The 17079-nt window shown below is 37.3% G+C and overlaps 1 protein-coding gene across 1 annotated transcript in view; it reads left to right on the forward strand.

The window, feature by feature from the left end:
* Positions 1-17079, forward strand: part of AK5 (adenylate kinase 5) — a 115651-nt gene that overhangs the window by 80062 nt on the left and 18510 nt on the right. The window contains exons 9-10 of the mRNA XM_063298142.1: positions 11875-11917; positions 14419-14463. Of these exons, the coding sequence (XP_063154212.1) occupies positions 11875-11917; positions 14419-14463 (88 nt within the window). The remainder of the gene's footprint in view (positions 1-11874; positions 11918-14418; positions 14464-17079) is intronic.

Here is a 17079-nt window from a genome sequence, read left to right on the forward strand (position 1 = left end):
TTGTATTCCTTCCCTTTACTTCTAACAGTCTTAATCTTTAGTTCATTCAAAAAAAATACTTTATTTTTATCCTGCCTTTATACACACACAAACACACACACAACTCAAGATGGCAAACATACCAATACTCCTTCCTCCTCCTATTTTCTCCACAACAGCAACCCTGTGAGTTGAGTTGGGCTGAGAGAGAGTGACTGGCCCAAAGTCACCCAGCCCATTTTTCATGCCTAAGGTAGACTTGATTTCTCTTCAATTCTTTTTTATCCCAACCACAAATTTCTTCAAGTATTTAACAAGCCTCTTTGTAGATCCAATAAGAAAACCTCTCCAGATCATTCTCTTGGTTTGTCATTTATATTTCCCCTCTAATTTTTAAAACTTCAGCCAGGTTTTTTTTTTTTGGTATATCCAATAAAGTGTCCTTTTCCAAATCACTCTCTTGGCCTGTCATTTGTAGTTCCGCTTTCAATACTTTCTCTGTCTTGTCAGATGAAATTTGCTCCAAATCTGTCATTCCCTCATTGACATCTTTTGGACATAATCTATCCATAGAATGAGACATTACTTATACTGTTGATATTGTAGCTATTAATTTCTGGCTTCATTCTTCAAAGATCTCATCTAATATTTTCCGTGTTATGACATTTTGCATTATTTTGTAAGTCCCAGTATTAACTGACATCAAGAACAGGCTTGTGTTTTTTTTCTTTTACCTAGAATCTTTAGTCCCCTCTAGTGTCCAGTTTCTAAAATCATAATGTCGCTTATCTTTGTTTGAACCAAGATAGCCAAAATAACTCTGGTTCCCATGAGAAGCTATTTATTTTCTATAATTAATTCCAAAATCTTATAGTAAAAGCCATTATTCTAAATTTAACTGGACCCTTAATCAATTTGTAACTTTCTTAGATCAAAATCTTATTTAGCTTTTTGCTGTTTATTTCAAATTCTTGAAGTTCTTAAGCTTGTAATTAATTTTTCTTTTGTTCAGAGTTGAAGTTAAACTCACCCAGTGACTTTTCATACTTGATGTTCTGAAGGTCTCTAATAGCTTTAAGTTGGTTAATTGGCAATTTCTGAAAGTGATTAGAAAGTGAGGCTTGCAAACGAAGTATCCTTTTAAAAGGCTCCACCGTGGTTGCAAGCAAGATGGCTAGTCCCTTCATCTCCCTGCACTCAAACCCATGGAAAACCACTGTCCTGTGGTCTCCTTGCAAGGAGCAGCTGTCTGGAGCACATGTGGGCAATCTCCCATCCTTTACTTATTTGGTGAGGTTCCAAAGAACTGGTCTACTCACTGGTTGTTTGGTCTTTGCTGTGGTCATCAGCTCCACTTTTGTGGAGACTTCTTCAGTTTGCCATGCCTCTCCTGGAAGTGGATTTTAATATTTTCTTAAGTCTTTGATATGGGACTGTTTTGTGCTACTAAATGAGTTTTAGAGAAGGAATGTTGCACCCTATCTCATGTAAAATTTGGGCTTTCAAGATGATCCAGCAGAAGGCAAGAAAAGAAAGATCTGTTGTATGTGCTGCTCCCACTTACCCAACTTCGATTTTGCCCTAGGAGTGTGCTATTAAGTAAGAAGACATTTAACTGTTTAAGTATTAACACTTATGTACTGCATTGTTATAGTATTGTTATAGTAATACATCACACAGTAAGCTGAAAGACAGTGGCTGGGTTTATTCATGATTTGGTGAGTTGTGGCTCACTGAATAAACCAGTTGCCTGGAATTACACATGCTAAGCCATAAACCACAGTTTACAAGAGATGTGTTTATGGAGTAGGCTAAACCAAACTACAATTTAGTACAAAGTGCAAATCAAGTGATAAAATGCCCAGTCATATTTTGCATTAGAATTGAATGACTTCTTCTAGGTTACTCATAAACCATTCTGGAGCCTACAGCTTTATATGCAGTAAATATATATATAAAAAAAACTGAACTAACATATGGGAAGCCACCTGTGCTGAACTTTATCACAGAACAACAGATGTCATAGAACAATTCAGTTTCTGTTAGTGCCCAGAAGATAACAGGTTGTTGTATTTTGTTAAAAAAGAACTGATTAAATATCCATGCTGTTTGGAATGTGTGTTTAAGTCAGAAATGAGAAATGGACTACTTACAATATGATTTTGGGCCAGCCGCTCTCTCTCAGCCCAATCTATTTCACAGACTGGTTGTTGTGGGAATAATATGGGGTGGCAGCATAGGATACACATCTTGGGGTCCTGAATGAAAGGCAGTATATAAATCTAATAAAAGAATAAATCTAACTATGTTACTTGGGAAATGGATCTCATTTATTTTGTTTTATAATTCTGTTTGGGACTGTATCCTTAGATTGAAACTATATGTTACACAGTAAAAATTTACACAGTATTACTCTAGTCATTCTTTTTTTAAACAGGAAAAGCAACTTCCAGTTGTGATGAAGGAGTAGAAAACTGTCTTAATTCTATCTATTGCTTCTGCTCCTAGATGTAGTGCTGAAGAGGTTTTTGCTTTTTGTATGCACTAAGCTTAGAGGAAAAGAAACTGCTTCTGAACAGAATATGAACTGGGGACCAAACAGCTGAGGAAATATTTAAACAGCCTTTTCCCAATGGTTCTCCCATTGCAACTGCCCTTAAATACTATAGCAGCATTTAACATTTTAAAAGGAGCTTCAGATATTACTGCATATACTTTGTGTTCAGGTCTACTTGCAATCACAACTGCTTGTCACCTGAATGGTATCTTCAAGATGTTTTGGAGTATAACTGCTGCATTTTCTTGCCCTTGGCAATGTTTGCGGGGCTGATAGCAGTTGAAGTCTAAAACATCTGGAAAGTATCTGATTCCCTACCCCTGGTTTACTATTAGTAAAACATAAAATGAGGAAATACTGTTTATTTGAGCTGATAGATTTCAAATGACAATATACTTCAGGGCCTATGTGTCCCAGGATGTGTGTGTGTGTGTGTGAGCAGGCCTAAGGAAGTAAAAATAACACAGATTTCAGTAAGGGAATTTAACCTATCTTAGGATAAATACAGAATCTTTGAAAATTTGCAACCTCTATTATATTGAGTTAAGTACGATAGAGTCTCTCTGATGTGCTATTTGCAGATCTCTCAGCACCTGCGCGGAGTTAACATTTCTGGGATAATCTTTAAACTTGTTCCTCAACTTTCTCACAATCTCGCATCAGCATCCTCATCCATATCTAATTAAGTAGATTTACATAAATAACAAGGCTGTTGTGTGTTTGCAGGTTAAGAACTGCCTTCATAAATATAACGTTCATGGGAACTGAATATAATGTATGCATGAATGTATATGGCAATAAAAATCTGATTCAAACGGATTTAGTCATGCCAGAATTCTCTTACATGACTAGTTCATGTAAACTCCTAGTAGCTAATAGTTGAAATCTGTAAAGGAATAAAACTATGTTCCCCAATCTGGTGCCTGTTACATATGTGGGACTACAGCCTATATCCTCTCCCAACAAGTATGGTTATCATAAAGAGAACCATTGCCCAAGTCATCTGGAATGCCCAGACTGGGCAAGCATAGAATAGAACATTTCATTCTTAGCACTGACATATACACATTTCCTCCATTCAAGAATTATCATTTGTTCTCATAGAAATTCTAAGTGTTGAATTATTAAAATGAGTCATAGGCTACTAGGGAACAAGTCAGTAAATAACTGAAATCAAAGGAAATGATGGACTTCCACAAATACTTTCATGTTGTTTGCCAGAAAACTTACATTGCTGATTAAAATCTATTTCCCCTTAAAAACATATATGCAAAAGAAACATTAGTGCATTGTCTCTTCCATCATGAAATATGAAAAATAATTTTTGTATAGAAATGCAAAACATAGTTATATTAATATCAAAATATTTAGCAAAAATAAGATAACGGAGAAATGGAACAAGGAACATTTCTCTTACTATGTAAAAGCAATATCTTCCAAGAAGCTGCACAGAAGTTTGTTAATAACACATTATGATCATTATCGTTTAAAGATGTAAATATATTTTTGAATATACAGCAAAATCTTTGAACTTACCGCTCTGTGAAGAATTATGGGTTAATTGAGGATATAGGGGGCAGCAAAAAAAGATAATTCTTCAGTATTGGAAAAACAGAACGTTCCCATATTTACAATCTTGGATTGCTGATATTCATTTGTTTTCAATTTATGAATTCTTTTATCGATGTAATGGAAGACTGATCAATATTATTCCATATGGCTAAGGTTTAATACATACATAAACAAACAATCATAAACTGAGTACCCAAAACTAGTCAAGCTCTTCCAGCAATATTTCATATGTATACATGTGTGTAAAAATATTGATTTCAGAACTTGGAAACTCAAGAGCCCCAAAGCAAAGAAAGAAAACAGAGGTTTCAGGCTTGGACTGAGATTTGTTTGTTTTTAGAATACCACCCTTTGTTGGGTACTGGGGCCGATTCCTAACTTTTCATGTGTTTAGCTTGTCATAATGTGCATCAAGTCACTGCACTGACTTTTGGTTGGTAGCTATTCCACCCAATTTCTACTATTAGATAGGAGTATCCATGGGTGGAGGTAAGGGGTTCAGAAAAGTCAAGATGATGGCCATGACCATCCCTACTCTTTTTTATATGTGTTGCATGTGTGACACACATAGGAAGGGGTGGGGCTTCAATCGTGGTTGTGACGACTTTTTGACACCCCTCACGACAGACACCTTTGCTGTTAAATGCTCTGTTTTGTGGTTGTAATTATGATAGTTGTATGCATATGGACAGGAAAGATCTCTAGATTTCAAAACTGAAGTATTTAATTTTTTATAATGTAAATATTGATGAACAGATATCCATCTGAGATATAGAGCAGATATTTGGGGCATTTATTCATGATAGTCTAGATAAAAATATACCATAAGACTTTGCAAAATAGTTCTTGTCTTGGAATGTAAAAAGATATTTAACAGAAATTCTTTTCATCCATGAACAATCTGTTCATCTTAAGTTACCATGGGAACTGGTGTATTAAAGAGTTTTAAAAAAATTAGTTCTACTTGCAAAGAACTCTATCTTGCTTAGGAGAAAATGCTGCTTTTAATATTATTAAAAGTACTATTTTGGAGATCAGTATTGGTATTTGTTTTTTCTTTTTTGCTTTTAGGGTGTTTTTCTATAAAGCAATTTCCCATTGGAAAATTCAGTAGTAAATAATTATCATTTGGATCAAGATATTTGCTTATTGTTTAAATGAGAAGACACACAATAAGAGAAATATCCTTTATAGGGAGACTTGGAGCTGTATTTCTATAGAGATGTTAATCCTTACCACAATTTCTCTTACCTGTCGGTCTAGCTCCAAGATGTCATTAGTGCATGTGTTGATGTTTTGATCCTATGCAAGATCACGTAATTCAGTGGTTCTCAAATTTTGTGCTTCTGGAGACTGCCTCAAATAATGAATGAATTTGTGTGATGCCACCCTTCCCCAAGTAAAATTTGCTGATATACTAGATCAGTGTTTCTCAACACTGGGGAACATGCTGTCTGGGGAATTCTGGGATTTGAAGTCCACACATCTTAAAGTTGTTGAGGTTAAGAAACACTGTACTAGATGCTACACCCAAAGCCATCAGCTGCACAACACTAGTCAATGTAAGATGGTCCCTCCCCCAATGGGAAAGTTGACAGGACAAAAATACTGAAAACAGTCTGTTGCCATGTTCACCTTCTATATCTTGCCAGCCTAGGGTTGCCAGGTCCACCCCTGGAGATTTCCATACACCCACTAACCGTGAACAAGTGATACATTTACAGAATCCAAACTCCAAAAAAATACAAGGTGAGGTCTGCAAGACTCTATCTGTTGGTGCTATGAAACTTATGTAATTCAAATGAGAAAATGAAAAGTTTTGCTATCTGAAAGAAGGGTAGAGTTGGAAGAAAACCAGCTTGGCTGTTCATCAGGGATGCTAATGTGCCAAATCAGTGCCAAATCAGGAATAAACCAGCAGGGATGGGCAAAAGTGTTTACTCAGACACAGAAAAATATATTTCCAAAGGTGCCATATTAAGTGTATGCAAGGAACAACAACAATAAAAAAAAGAAGTACTATTAAAATAATAGGTAAATAATTAATGATGATTCATTAGGGTGGATAGAGAAAAATCTGTAAATATTCATGCATACTTACATTGTGGTAGCATCTTCCCTCATTACCCACCCCTTCCATCTCCCCCAAATGATCCTTATGTAGACCCTAGCGAAAGGCTTGAAGGGGGGGGGGGAAAACTCTTCAGCATCAGCCCACAATTCCTTTTTGTCCTGGCTGTTAAGACTTTTCTATTTTCTGTTTCTTCTTATCACCATCACCTTATTTCTAGAACTTTGTTGGCATGAGTAGTAGAGAAATTATTGTAACAAAGAAACACAGAGCAAGCATAAGTGTGTGCCACCTTTTTATTTAGCAACCTCTTCTTGCTTTTAAATTCCTCTTTCACCACTGAGCCCTTTAGTTCCCATAGGCAAAGCCAGAATGCTCCCATCCGAGAAGTCCAGATGGTGTGGAGGGAGGGTGGCATAGGCGTGGTGACTTGGGCACTAGATGGAAGCGTATACAGCTTCATCTTCAGATTGAGGTCAGCACAGTTCTGTATTGTCCTTTTCTTGGCAATGTTGCTGATGCTATTTTTATCTTAACTCAGTCAAGGAGGAGAAAGGAGACCGAAGCTGCAGCTGCTGACAAACTCCAACACCATTTTCATGGGTGGAGAGAATGGCCCCTGGCCAAGAACTGAAGAAAGGTGAAATATCCTGGCTCCAGCTGACCTTCACTCTTCCAAAATTTGGTTGCTGTTCCCATAGAGGTTCCTAACCCACAGTTTGAGAACCCCTGACATAGTCCATGTGTTATTTTCTACCCTACATTGGGACTGTTGCTTCTTGCAGAGATAGCATCCTGGCATGACCTACTTGGTAACATTCCTGTTATTGCTAAGGTGATAGAAAAATCACAAAGGAACCATTTTGCCAAAACCACCTTGCTACAGATTTCACCTCTGAATTGTAACAAAGCTGATCGTTTGTATGACCCACCATGTTAGGTCTTGAGCAGAAGCCAGCTATATTGAGAAATGAAATTTTAAAAAACCCAGACAGTTGTAGATAAGAATAACGTGAAGAACACAGAAGGGATAGCAGACAATAGGAAAAGATTAGTGGGCTCTGTGGGTGGTTCATTTATTCTTTTGCTGCAAGGCTGCTCAATCTGTCCATCTCTCCAGGATGTCTCCTGTTTGAAAGATAAAGTTAGACAGTCATATGGCAAGAGAAGACATTTATTTGTAGTCAAAGCTATCTGAAGAATGAGAAGTAGGCATTTGCTAATCATTTGACACAGATATTTATACCCTTCAAGTTGTGTAATTCCTTGACTTCGAAGACTCTTTGGATGAGGAGCACCACTGCAGTTTCTAGAAGAGTCAACAATTCCTTGATTCAACCACGCTGAAATTAATCCAGATCTTGAGGATAAGTGCTGCTGAATCTAAAGTCACACTGGCTCTTACTGGAAGAACTAAGTATAGTATCCTGATAATAAATGCAGATATATAGACAGCAGATTGAAAGTAATGGGAAAATGGATAAGGAAAGGAAAAGAGGAGAGAATATCAGTTAAGTTCAGAAACTAAATATAGCATACTTTGTAAAGATTTGGCACTTCCATGCCTTCACCATTTTCATTACCCAATCCCTCAAAATCAGTCTGAAGACAATCTGTAATTGTCTTTACATGTGGCAAATTCTAATTCTAAAACTAAGAGGAAAGCGTAAACATTACTACACCGTTCTGAGCTGCAATAAAAAAAACAAAACTTTTTAACCCGCTGACTCAGGGTTTGTCAGCCTTCCCAGGCAGACCAGACAGGAAGCACGACCAGATGGGCTAATTCTACTTTATTGCAAGGCTACCTTAACAGAATCTTGCAAGTCTGAACAAATCCCCCAAAGTCTCTTTTACAGCCTGATAAGTTAGGATCCTTTCTGAGTTTCTTTCTCTGCCCATTATGCAGCTGCAGGCTGTACCCTCTCTTATCTGATCGTTCCCTAGGCAGCATCTCTTCCCCGCCCCCCCATCTCACAAGGTCATTCCCACATACCGTTACAGGGTTCCAGCTCTGTAATGAGAAAATGCTTTAACATTATGATATTTTACATCTTATCTTTTAGTCATATTAAAGAATAATCATCAAACTGAAAATTCTTGGAAGTCTTATCTGTATGACAGTTCATATGATTCTATAGTGAACCTCATGTGGCTTTTTTGGTGGCAAGAATTATACTCTGTCATTTTTGTTCAAAGCATTTAGGTTCAAAATCAGAAGTAGCACCACCTCAGTTGTACGTTTATCTTAAAAATGAACATGCCTGAGTTCATAATGTCAGGAGAGAATAATGTATTGCACTGCTCCCATTTATAACAAAGTCCTGATAGCTTTGTTGTATGCAGAGTGCTCTTGGAAGCAAGCCTATTATTTTTTCCCGAAGACAGTGACACGCTTACATTTCAGCTTGGTCCCAGGCCTCTGTTCGCATGTTGCTATAATGTAAGACTACACCAAAAAATTGAAATATTACCCATACAGTGCTTTCTAGGAATTTGCAGACTTGCTAATTAATTCCCAGTGTGATTTGTCTTAATTTCAAAACTAACACAATTATATTTTAGTGAGCTTTCAATATAAGAGCTTGTGCAAAATCAAGGCCTGAACACAGAGTCAGGGTAGGGATTTAAGGCAAGGTGCCACATAGCCAGAGGTAGGAGAGCAGTTGCTTCAATGACGTACTGGTGCAGAAACCAGATGGACAACTTAAGGGAAACATATGGCCTCCAGCATTCCTTTTGCAACACCTGAGCAGTCCAACAGCAGCAAAATTCAGCAGCAAAATGGCTGAATTTTAATAATGTAAGTTTGGCCTGTTTTCCAGGTATCAGTTTGGTTTTAATTGTGGGGATGATCTGGCTTACCTGTGAGAGACTTCCCATTCTCTAACCTTGATGCCAAACAATTGGCAAAAAAGCCATGCTTATTTTAGTGATGTCATAGTCTCACTGGATGCTATGCAGAAGATGTGTCATTATTATACAAGCAGTCTTCGCTTTAACGACCACAGTTGGGACCAGCAACTCCATTGCTAAGCAATGCAGTCGTTAAGTGAGACATGTGACTACAACGGCCTTATGACCTCACTTCTACCATGGTTGTTAAGCAAGTCAGCTGTGGTCATTAAGTGAGACATCACATGACCACAACCTGCTATTTTACTGCTGGTTTCTCCATTGACTCTGCTTGTCAGAAGCTGGTTGTGAAGCATGCAAATGGCAATCACATGACTGGGACGCTGTGATGGTCATAAGTGTGAGGACCAGTCATAAAATTACTTTTTCCATGCTGTTGTAATGTTGAATGGTCACTAAACAGGGCAGTCATTAAGTGAGGACTACCTATTATTATTGTTAGGCTGAGTTGAGGCCCCTAGCCTTACATTGTTGGCTGCTGCTTTTATAAAGGAAGAAGCAACATGATTTGCAAATAAATTGAACAGGACAACCAACTGAGATATAATGGCCTTTGTGCTAATTAGTAGAGGAAAAATGGAATGAAATGGGTTCAAACTAAAGCTTAAGGTGGCAGCAAATAAGTTAAATTTCATTTTGCCTTTAGTGGGATAGAACTAGATGGAAGGAGCAAATTCTTAAAGATAGCTAAGTGATACTGAAAGTTATAAGAATGGCAGTGTATATATGGAGAATACCATATGGTTAGAGTTTGGGAGTCCTTATAAAGAGCTTGAAAATGGAGTAAGAATATAGGAGGAATAGTAAATCAAAACAGTTTTTTAAAAAGTAATTTTTAAACATTCTGGTGTTTTTATAAATCATTAAGGAAATATGTAGTAACTGCATAAGATCAGTTATACTTGGGTAATCCTGAAAAAGCTAAGCAGGGTCAAATTTGGTTAACTTGGATAGGAGAATACCAGGAGATTTTAGGACTGTATGCTAGACTGGGAAGTTTAAAAAACTTCTCAGAAGGAGAGAGTGTATTGTTGCCAAGAATGTGTCCTTGTAATCATGAAGAGTTGAGCTCAACTTAAAGGTATTGTTATTTTTTATTTGTACAAGAAAGCAACTATTTTCTCTTTTGATTGTTTCACTCTGGTTGAGATAATAAATACTGTTTGTTTATGACAGCTACATTTGGAATGTTTTTGACTCTTTCAAGTTGATGTATCTGTTTAGCCTTGTTACCCAGGATAATATTGACAAGCCAGGAGAATTAGCAAGTAGTAGGTAAAAAGGCAAAAACTCGGAAAGAAGCCGCATGGTGGCAACTCGGATGAAAAGAGGAAAAGAGAAATATGCTTTTATTTTGGTTCAGCATGCAACTGCACATGGACATGAGGAGAGATACTAAGTGAAGTGAGAACCAGGTGTGGAGGTAGGTCAATGTACAGTATCAAGAGTTAAAGAGAAGAGAACACAACACTTCAGAGAAAGTGTTTCTTCATCTTTTGGTGGTTAGGCAGGGACATTATAGTTGGTGCACTGGACCACTTGTTTGATGGCAGAACCAGAAAGAAAATACTGGAGTGCAGAGTTTGTGTGTTCACTGGTCCAGTCAGTGGTGCCCTCCTTCATAACATGCCACCCCACATGCAACCATAGGAGTGAATCAGCATTCTGTAAGCCCCTGGCATTCCTGCCTGGGCTTTCTTCTCCTTCTCTTGTGCTTAATATAGTTAAAAACACTTGCGTTGAAAGAGAGTGTTGTGGTTAAAATGAAAGGTGGATGAATGTCTTCAGTAGAAATCTCTCTCACATTAAGAAACTTCCTGTGTGACAGGTTTCACTTCCATACTCTCAGACTAATTTAATATTACAGATGGTGTCCTTGGATAAATGGTTTTTACTGTTATTTTTAAGGTGGGGATCTTGTTTTTTGTTAATCATTTTGAAATAAATTCTAAAATTGTGGGAATTAACCACAAACATTGTTTTGCTGAACTAAGAAGATCTGTAAGGATTAACATGCCATTTTTAAATCTGCTTCAGCATCAAGCTGGTTTTATTTATTTTTTATTTATAAGAACTTGAGAATGAAATGAAGTTTTTCATGCTGGGTTTATCAGTAGTAGCTTCTTACATTCATGTATCTGAATGGATTTCTTACTTTAATAGATTGTATATTGTGATGCAGTCCAGAAATTTCCAATGTAATTTTCTCCTCTGCTTCTGGAAACTCTGTTGTTCTTTTGCTGAATTGTTTCTACACTGTGATTGTCAAGGGCAGAACTTCTAGAATAACCTTAGCTCTCAGTTCCTTAGGTCTAGAGCTGAAATTAGTCCATGATTTCTAGTTCCCTAACTGCTCATGTTTATACAAGCCAATACCTATTCAAAAAATCTACAACTTTCAGATACAATGAGTGCTTTATTGTTCCCCAAACCCTGATTAACCTAGAAAACAGTATTTCCTGTATCTGGAAAGGTTAACATTATGTATATTGGCTCCTCAGCACAAATCAGGTGCATTTAAAAAGGAATGCTGAAATTTCAAACATGAAACACACCATACACTCAGCATTCAAAATAAGAATATGCCCCAAATTCATTAGATGATAAGGTGCATTCAAGTGGTTGTTGGCTTAAAAAAAACCCTCTATACTTAGGAGCAGCCCTGTGGAATTAGAGTTATGGACAAGTCTGTTTTCATATTATTAGTTGTTATTGATAACATTATATGAAGACATACCGTAAGCTTAATTTTTTTCCATATCAATTTCTAACATAACAGGCATATGAACAGTCATGTCTTTGCAGACCTGAAAATGCCGAAGGTGAGTCTTTATAACTTTGATGCAAATTATTGTAATGGATATTAAATGAATCCTCTTAATTTATATATTAGTGCCATGCATGCTTCATTTTTGAAAAATGTTTGGACCTTGCACTAGCAAAGTACCTTTTTGCTGCTCTGTAAAGCAGCTGCATCCTTTTTCAGACTTTAGCTTGAGCCTGAAAAAAGATGCTGTTCCTTTAAGGAGTCAATTTATAATGCAACTCTGAAAGAAACTTAAAATAGACAGCTTGTTTTAATTAATAGCAAAGAGCAGTATTCATGTGAATCAGTTTCAAGTGTTCACAGCCCTGATGTACATGAAACAGCATGCAACTGAATCTAGAGTCCCATGAATACCAATGTGCCCCCAGAAATGAAGTATATATCATTTCCTCCAATGATTTTATTTGTAATAGTAACTGCTATCTTCTTTTACAGAGATGTAGCAGTGTTTCTAAGGTGTTAGTCAAGTTTGCTACTTTCATAAGACACTATAGGACTGATATATGCACTGGCATGTGTAGCAGCATTTGGTTTTCACATTGCAATCGTGATACAGAAAGCCTCTGAAACTTCTCATGGTGCCATGAGAAGTTCAGAATGTTTAAGACAGGGATTGCCAACATCTTCAGACCTGGAATGCTCTCATCCTCACAAATAAAAATGTTTCAGGTTTGGCAATCCTGTAAGATTTGGGCAATAATAGTTGTTGTTGTTCTTGTTGTTGTTATTTTAATTTGGGGAGCTGTGGGCATAGAGTTGTTGAACAATGGACACCTGTGATGTTGGAAATTTGGGACAGTCTACATTACAACTCTTGATGAAGTTTGTAGTACTCCATTCTCCAAAGAAGTTGGAAATATGTGTGGGTGTCCTTGCAGCTGTCCTAGGTGTGTTCACATTACATGGAGTAAAGTGGCCATAGAGCAACTTTCATCCTTTAGCACAGGAATGGAAGTATTGTAACAGGGCCCTTGTAACAGGCTTCAAAATAGCCACATTCAGCAGGATTCAAAAGCCTGCACTTCTGGTAATGAAATATTCAGAAATGCATTGAATGATGACAGGTTGTCCTTCAGATTTGTATGAATGGAAACATAATTTAGGATTCCATTCAGAGTGTTGAACAATGATAATATTGAAAATCCATCATCATGTATGTATGCATAGGCTCACATTCAGTAGGACATGCTCCCACTAAACAGCAATAACTCTAGCTTTCCTTGAGCAAGAAATGAGATGCTGTTCAAGAAAAGAAATCATTGCAATTGTTTGGAGTTCAGGTTACAAGTATGGACTGATGGAATGGATTTCAGGCTGAACATGAAGCTCACAGAGGAAAATGGCATACATGAACTTTTGAAAAAGTTACATGAAGTTTTAACAAGGGTAGCATAGAATATTCTTAAATTTGTCTTGCATTAAGTATTTTGTACCCTAGCTATAAGGACCTGTCATAGCAATGAGCCTGGTGTTTATCCTTGCTTATCTGGATGTTGGCTGTTGTAGAGGATGTGTTCTGGTCTTTTTATTTCCTTCCTACCTTTTTTATTGTCTCCTTTGAATGGTGTGTAAATATGGTTTATTTCTATGTGTCTGTTGATGGCTGATTTGTCTGGATGCCAAGCTTCCAGGAATTCCCTAATGTTTTTGGATTTAGCTTGGTCTAGGATGCTCACAGTTTCCTAGTTGAAACTGTGGTTGAGTCTGTCCATGTGTTATAAGATCAAGGAGTTCTCATTGTGTCTTCTGACTGCTAGTTTGTGTTCATGGATGTGCTTTGCTAGTCTTTTGCCTGTCTGGCCTACATAGTGGCTGTTACAGTCCTTACACTGTATGTTGTAGATGACTCCTGTTTTTTCTTCTTGGGCTACTGGGTCTTTTAGTTTACTTAAGATCTTTTGGAGGGCTTTAGTTGGTTTGTGTGCTACAGTGATGCCATGTGATTATAATAGCCTGTTGATTGTTTCTGAGATGTTTTTGATGTATGGCAGTGTTATCCTTTACATCGCTTGTGTTGGATGTGCTGTAGTGGGTTGAGTGGTCAGGCACTTTTGTTGGAAGATGTTGTATAGTTATTCTGTTTCCTTTTTCTGGTGTTCTGGGTTGCTGCAGTGCATTTGTACTGGACTGAATAATGTCCTTACACAGCTCGTCTTGTGGGAGGATGGGTTGTTACTTTGGTAATGAAATGCTTGGTTAGTGTGGGTTGTTTTTCAATAGACTTGCATTTCTAACTTGCCATCATTTCCTCTGCTGATGAGGCTATCCAGGAAGGGTAATATGTTGTTGTTTTCTTCTTCTCTTGTGAATTTTATTCCTATGAAGGTGTTGTTGACTGTTTCATGTGTCTTCTCTAGTTGTTCCTTTTTTATTATGACAAAGGTGTCATCTACATACCAGATACATACTTTGGGTTTTATGTGTGGGGGTACTATAAAATTATGTATGTTTTACAGTTTACTACTACTATTTTAAAATGTTTACATTTTAATTTAGATTTTACAGAAGACCTGAGGAAATCAAACATAATTTTTGTACTTGGTGAGTAATAAAAGGCATGTCCATCTATACCTATTATATAGATAAAATATATCTTTTGACAAGTTCTAATAAGCTGCATAAATTTGTCTAAATATGGTGTCTTTTTTAGATTTGCCAGTGTCAGAACCATTGATAGTAAAACATCTCAGAGATACTCATAATCAATATAATTAAATGATTGGAAAAAAAATGTCTGGAAATTTGTCAGAAAAATTATGTAACACTGTAAAGAAGAAACTTCAGAATTACTAATTAGGGTATTTAATTAGTATTCTAATTAGTAGATGTTTAGAACAGATTTCTTCCTGCCCAAGACATGCACATGTACATGACAGCCAGTATGGTGTCATGGGTAAGGTGCTGGACTAGGAGTGGGGAAATACAGGTTCTAGTCCTCCCTTGGCACCAAAACAAGCTGGGTGACTTGGGCCAGTCACTTTCCCTCATCCCTAGACTGGAAAGTTGAAAAATATGTATCAGCCAACCTGCACTAGGCCAGTGTGGTATAGTATGGTCCAAAACCTTCAATGAAGGGGTCCTGCAGTGGAATGATTTGGGCTGGTAATAATACATATATTTACATCAGTATATGAGCATGTGTGTGAGTGTATGCAAAACCCACCTACCCTCAAATACTGTTTTTCTTTCCACATTCTGTTACCTGGAGTACTAAACAGATAATGCAGATGGGATTGCTCGTGAATCATAAAAGAGATTAAGTGTAACTACATGTGGGGCAAAATGAGAGAACCATACTATTACTCAGAAAAAAAGGATGTTGTGAATATCAGTTGGCTTTGTAGCTGAACTATAAATTTGAACCAAGCCCCAAGAAAGCAAGATCTCTTTGGCAGTTAAGGATATAGGACTCTTGTCCATTATTCATCATTTGATGGCATGCTTAGGAATGATATGACTCTGTTTGTGTTCTCTTTAGTGGTTTAGTCTCACATGGAAAGAATCACCTGATTCTGCAAGTCATCAGTGACACAAATAATCCTGTCAGGGAGAAGAAGAAACCGATAGTATATAACCCAACAAATCCTGAGATGCTTCATTCTCAATCTGAAGCTGATAGGAATATGCTCAAAACACACCCCACTAGTATCAGTGCTGAATTTCTCCCAGTTGTTAATCACTTTTTGGAGCTAATTAAGAGAAAACAAGCTCTTTTGCAATGCTAGAATTCATGCAAACTCCTAAAAACGTGGAGAAGTTGCTATGGCAATCAGACACGTATCATAAAGGAGAATGTGCAGCATTTTTAAAAAACAATACCTGCAATAGAATGTTGTTAAACATTTGCAATACATTGTTTTTTCACAAACTGGAACAAAATAATTTCATTGGAAATCCATGTTCAAGGTTCAAACTCTCAAGAGTTGGAAGAATACACAGGTAGTCATCATTCAGCAACCACTCATGCAGTAACCTTTTGAAGTTATGATGGCGCTGAATGAGGGGACTTAAGACTGTTCGTCGTAGTTGCAGCTGTCGCAGCATCACCACAGTAACATGATCACACTTCAGGCACTTGGCAAGTAGCTTGCAATTACGATGGTTGCAGCATCCGGCAGTCACATGATCACCATTTGTGACCTTCACTCTTGGCCTCCAACAAACAAAGTTAATGGGGAAGCCAGCAGGAGGTCGCAAATGGTGATCACGTGACTGTGGGTCTCTGTGACTGCGGAATTCACCTAACAACAGCAACTGGAACTGCTGCAGCTGCCATCATAAGTGGGCACAGTCATGTGACATTGCGCTTTATGACCGTGTCGCTTAGTAACAGAGTTTCCGTTCCCAGTTACCACTGTTTATTTATTTATTTAGCATATTTTTATCACTGCCCATCTCCCTTATACAGAGTTGTTAAGTGAGGGCTATCTGTATTACTCTTCAGGAAGTAACAATTTCATTGATACGTCTGTTAACAGAATAGTTTTACACATAACAGTGGTTTCTTTTATTTTTTTTATTTTTTTATTCTATTTAGCATATTGATATAGCCGTCCATCTCACAAACACGTGATTCTGGGCACGTACAACACAACAGTTAAAAACTCCATAACAATCTAAAAACAATCAAAAATAAATAAAATAAACAGATAAACCCAAGGAAGTGAGAGAACAAACATCACTGAATCTTATACAACATTATACATCCCCAAGACTGGTGAAAAAACATGTTTTAAGGACCTTCTGGAAGGCTAACAGAGATGGAGCTAATCTCACATCAGGGGGAATGATGTTCCGGAGGATGGAGGCCATGGCAGAAAAGGCATACCGCCTGGGTCTCACCAGATGGAGCTCCTTTGGAGATGGGATTTGCAGTATACCCCTCCTGCCTGACCTGGTTTTGCTGTTAATGTTTGGTTTTTGCTTGGCATTAAGCCCAACTGGCAAGGATTACACTGTTAGTTGTTTTCTGAATAATTGTACAATGTGCTTTGGTCAAATAATCATTAATATTTAGCCATTTTAATTGTAACAGTCTCAGCCAGTAAAATTATAAAGTGCAGCAATTGGTATTTTGACATGCTGTTCACTTGAATTTTTACTTCTGTCTCTCACTAGCAAACTATCTTTTAAAAAAACACTAGATATTCTTTGACC

The sequence above is a fragment of the Candoia aspera genome, chromosome 3, assembly GCF_035149785.1.
Source record: "Candoia aspera isolate rCanAsp1 chromosome 3, rCanAsp1.hap2, whole genome shotgun sequence".
NCBI classification, from domain to species: domain Eukaryota; kingdom Metazoa; phylum Chordata; class Lepidosauria; order Squamata; family Boidae; genus Candoia; species Candoia aspera.